This window comes from Amblyomma mixtum, chromosome 6, assembly GCF_055824585.1.
Source record: "Amblyomma mixtum isolate Tamu chromosome 6, ASM5582458v1, whole genome shotgun sequence".
In the NCBI taxonomy this organism is placed as follows: domain Eukaryota; kingdom Metazoa; phylum Arthropoda; class Arachnida; order Ixodida; family Ixodidae; genus Amblyomma; species Amblyomma mixtum.
The window spans coordinates 143,389,847-143,394,577 of record NC_143017.1 but is presented as its reverse complement, the minus strand read 5'-3'; the positions used below and the strand labels follow the sequence as shown (position 1 = coordinate 143,394,577).

The following is a 4,731-nucleotide window of genomic DNA, read 5'->3' as shown; positions in this document are numbered from 1 at the left end:
GCAATCGCAACAATTCACCCTGTTCAGCGCCTGCGCGGCTTTCAGGCCCAGCGGTACCCGAGTAGTGATGAGGCAATTCCCATGCCCATTGTTCTATTGTCTGCGATTGATTGCAGGGAACCCGAACTAGTTTAGACGCGTTCCAGCAACGACCGTCGCTCATCAAAAAGCTATTTTTGCCTTTTCTGCCGACAATCTTGAAAGGTCCCATGTAATTTACCGACGCTTTCCCACCGCCTGCTGGCTTGCGTACACGAACGAAGTCCCCTACTCTAAAGGCTGGTCTTTTCGCACCTCGCCTCCTGTCCGTATACTGTTTTGCATACATCTGCTTCGCCTTAACCCTAGCAGGAACATTCGAACCGGCATGGACACCCTCTCTTGTCGGCAAACCCACTGTATTGAGTCTTGTCCTTGGCTGACGCCCGTGGAGCAACTTAGCTGGCGACACACCCGTTGTCGCATGCGGCGTGGACCTATATATGCCGAGATAGTCAACCACAGCAGCCTGGAGGGGCCGTTGTTCCAATCGGGCAACCTGCATGAAATCTTTCAGCACGCGATTAAAACGTTCAATCGCGCCGTTTCCCTGTGGATAGTACAGAGAAGAACAACTATGCGCAATACCCCTCTCTCTCAAGAATGTTTCAAACATTTGCGATCTAAACTGAGGCCCATTATCTGTGACAATTTCTTCCGGATAGCCTTCTCGGCTGAACACAGTCTACAAAAAATCGACCACACTCTGTGACGTTACTGTAGATGAAAAGGCAACCTCGGGCCACTTGGAATGATAATCGATCAGCGATATCATATACCTACAGTTTGAAGGGGCCCAGTCAATCGGTCCCACTATATCCATTGCAAACTTCTGCCATGGTAGCGCTGTAAACGTCACCGGCTGCAGCGGTGCAAACGATGGTTTAGCGGACTTGTCCGCGGCCTGGCAGATATGACAAAAATGAATTGCTTCTTCTACCTGTTTATTCAAACGCGGCCACCAGTAAAGATCACGTAGTCTCTGCTTCGTCCTCACAATTCCTGGGTGACCTTCGTGCGCAAAACCAACCAGGAGCGAGGTTAATTCACTCGGAACAACTACCTGCTCGCCGCGCATCAAAAGGCCATCAACGAAAGAAAGCTCTTCCCGCACGTTAAAGTACGGCATTACTTCTGCTGGCAAAGCTTTTCTAGGCGCCCAACCATGTACCACGTGCACAACAACCTGCAGCAGTGGCCACCTGCAGCCGTTCCTTTGTTAGGCACTCTGATACAACGGACACAATTTCTTCCTGCATCGTCTGCTGCGAATCAAAGTCAAGAGGTAGGCGTGAAAGCGCATCGGCCACGACATTTTGCGATCCCTTTTGGTACTCTACGTCGAAGTTATAGTACAAAAGTCGAGCTGACCATCTCGATATACGCAAAGGTCAGCGTCCTGTACCGGCAGCTGAAAGTAACGTCACCAGTGCCTGGTGGTCCGTACGTAACAAAAATTTTCTACCCCACAAGTAGACGTGCCAGCGCTCGCACGCGAAGAGGCAAGCAAGGGCCTCCCGTTCCCCAGCGGAGTACTCCCGCTCAGCAGGAGTCAGGGCACGTGATGCGAAGGCCACCGTGCGTACGCTGTCACCATCGCGTTGCTGAAGAACGGCTCCCAGACCCTTATCAGAAGCATCTGTCGTAACAATTACATCAAGGTCTGGGTTAAACATTTGTATGACTGGGCTTGAAGACAAAGCTGTCTTAACAAGCTGGAAGCTACGCTCAGCCGCATCATCCCACGTGAACTGTTGACCAGACCGCAGGAGCCTTCTAAGCGGCTCGACGAGATCAGCAAATCGCGGCACAAACCGAGCATAGTAACCAGCGAGACCCAGAAATGACCTCGAAGTGGCAACATCGTGAGGAGCAGGCACTTTGACAATAGCGTCAACCTTAGACTGCAATGGTGTGAGCCCTTTTGAGCTCACCGTATGCCCTAAAAAGGATAGTTCTGAAACAGCAAATGTGCATTTCTGGTTGAGCTTCAAACCTGAATCACCAATGCGTTTTAGCACCTGGTGTAGATTCTTGTGGTGCTCCTCACGTGTCTTGCCCCACACAATCACATCATCAATGTAACAAAGTACGCCTTTACAATCTTTCAAAATATGCTGCATCATTCTCTGAAAGGCTGAAGGGGCAGATGCAAGGCCAAAACACACTCTCTTAAAACGAAACAATCCTTCGTGTGTGATAAAGGTGGTTAGTCCCCGACTTTCCGGAGTCAGTTTTAGCTGGCGGTATGCCAACGCTAAGTCGAGCTTTGAGAAGCACGTTCCTCCAGCTAGTTCATGAAGTAATTCCTCTGTATGCGGAAGAGGAAAAGCATCGGCAATTACTGCCTTGTTCACTTCACGTAGGTCCACACACAACCTAATCGAACCGTCCTTCTTCCTCACGACGACGATCGGTGAAATCCACTCCGATGCGTCGACAGGTTCAATTATATCTTCGGCCAGCAGGCGTTGTATCTCTACCGATACCTGTTGCCGTAGCGTGAGCGGCAGGCGTCGGAGTTTCGCAACGACTGGTTTCACAGATGAACGACAGTTAACATGGTGAACAAAGCCTTTCACATGCCCTAACTGTTCCGTGAACAAGTGCGCAAACTGGTGCGTAAATTCTGAAGGCAGTGAATCAGGGCATGTCACCTGGCAGCAATTCAAGGTTGAGCCGTTCATAGTGATTCACAGGCTCCGAACGGCATCAAGCCCCAGCAGCGAAGTGCCCTTGGTTGTGACATGAAAAAGCACACTGGCTCTGTTTCCCTTGTAAGATACGTCAGCAAGAAAGCAACCGCTTAACTTGATTTGTTCTCCGGAATAGTTGCACAAATTGGCAGTCGGCGGTCGTAATGAGTACGTGTCGGCTAGATATTTGTGGTAGTGCTCTTCACTGAGCAAAGAAACCGTAGCGCCTGTGTCTACAATCAACGACAATCTTATCTTCCCGATAGAAATGTTGGCTCGAATATCCTTCGCCGACGCATTACGGTCACCGATTTGAAGTACCGTGACGGCGTTGGCCTTCTCGGGCTTTCGAACGGCATATTTCTTTTTCTTCGATTTGCACATGCTTGAAAAGTGACCAATTTTTCCACAAGAGTGGCAACGCTTGTTCCTCGCCGGACATGCAGTCGAGTTAGCCATATGCGATGACGAGCCGCACCTGTAGCAACTTCCTTGCTCAGAGTCTGACCTTTTTCGCACATCTTGAATCTTGTTCACAGTGCTATGCGCGAATTCCCCGAGCTCTTGTTGTGTTTGCTCAATTTGCTTCCCGATGTCAACAGCACGCTGCAATGTAAGCGAAGACCCTTCATAAAGCATGCGTTCACGTGTTGTTCGTGACGAAGTGCCTTCCAGTAATTGGTCTCGAATCATGCTATCGGTAGCACTGCCAAAATTGCAAGTAGACGCAAGGTCCCGAAGACTGTTTGTAAATGCTTGAAATGTCTCACCAGGCAATTGTCGTGTTTGGCGAAACCGGCGCCGCTCCACCAAATCATTCGTAGCGCTCGCGAAATGCGTATCCAGTGCAGCAAGCGCGTCCTTGAACTGGTCCACCTCTTCCTTCTTGTCCCCCTTGTCCTCGGCCTTGGCGTCCGCAGTCACGTCTGCTCCTTGTGCAAGGATGCTGTAGAATATTCGCTGGCCTTCAACCCCGAGCGAGTTTAGCAGAATTGCCTTGCAAAGCTTCGGCTTCAGTTCATCGCCGCCAATGGCCTCCAGGAAATTCAGGAATACGCGTTTCCACTGCTGCCAAGGCACAGCCGGGTCACCGGGTGCAGGCAAGAAAGGGGGCGGTGCTGGGAAACACCCGAGTGACATGGCTCCGATAGTGATCCTCGCAATATGTGGTGTGAGCAAATTTCACTTATCTGCGTTCTTGCGCACCTCCGGCGTTCTTGCGCACCTCCGGCGTTCTTGCGCACCTCCGGCGTTCTTGCGCACCTCCGGCGTTCTTGCGCACCTCCGGCGTTCTTGCGTTACTCCTGGCCGCCGATGAGATCGTGGCTGCAAGGGCTCCGTGTCACCTTGCACCGTAGGCGGTTCATCCTCGTCGCCAATATGTGGTGTCTGGTTCAGACCAGACGCATGACACGGGACCACGCAAGCGCAGTATGCAGAAACACTCTCTTTTATTGTTGTTGTTGTTGTTGTGACTGAGAGAAGGATGAAGAGGAAATTGCACGGGCCTGCTACTGGCTCGAGCCGAGCCACCACCGCTGCCACGTGCAGATAGAGGAGTTAAAAGATCAGACGAAAGAGAAAAAGGAAAGAAAAGACGCGCGTCGCAGCAACAACTGCGGCCGCCGGAGCGGACGCTGCTCAAAAAGAAGCGGCCAAAGCCGCGCTCGCCGAAAGCGAGAACAGATACTCTACTACACCTCTTCTCTTTTATTCGTCACAGTCAAGCCACTTATATAGGAAATCATATTGAATGACGATGGCGATATGTACACTGAAAGAAACGAAACTGAAACAAGAAAGGATACAACACGCTTGTTATTTTTTGTACATGCTTCTCTGTGTCTCTGTCAATGCTCATTTTTAATTTATTGCGTGGCCGCTCACAGCTTGTCTCTTATTTTGGTAGCGCGAAGCCACCACATGAGGAATGAACCACAAAAATTCACGATTTCCTTGCACTCGTCAGTGCCTGCGTAGTCACAACATGACAAAG

At 50.7% G+C, this 4,731-nt stretch overlaps 1 protein-coding gene across 1 annotated transcript; it reads right to left on the bottom strand.

The window, feature by feature from the left end:
* Positions 1-1,249: 1,249 nt before the first annotated feature.
* On the bottom strand, positions 1,250-4,128 carry LOC149340655 (uncharacterized). Its single transcript, XM_089549484.1, has one exon. It carries the CDS (start codon positions 3,873-3,875, stop codon positions 2,733-2,735), a length of 1,143 nt encoding a protein of 380 aa, XP_089405610.1. The 5' UTR covers positions 3,876-4,128; the 3' UTR covers positions 1,250-2,732.
* Between the last annotated feature and the right edge of the window lie 603 nt (positions 4,129-4,731).

Bases quoted from the DNA above. Each gene is read 5' to 3' on its own strand.
- LOC149340655 (XM_089549484.1), bottom strand. From the start codon at position 3,875: ATGTCACTCGGGTGTTTCCCAGCACCGCCCCCTTTCTTGCCTGCACCC.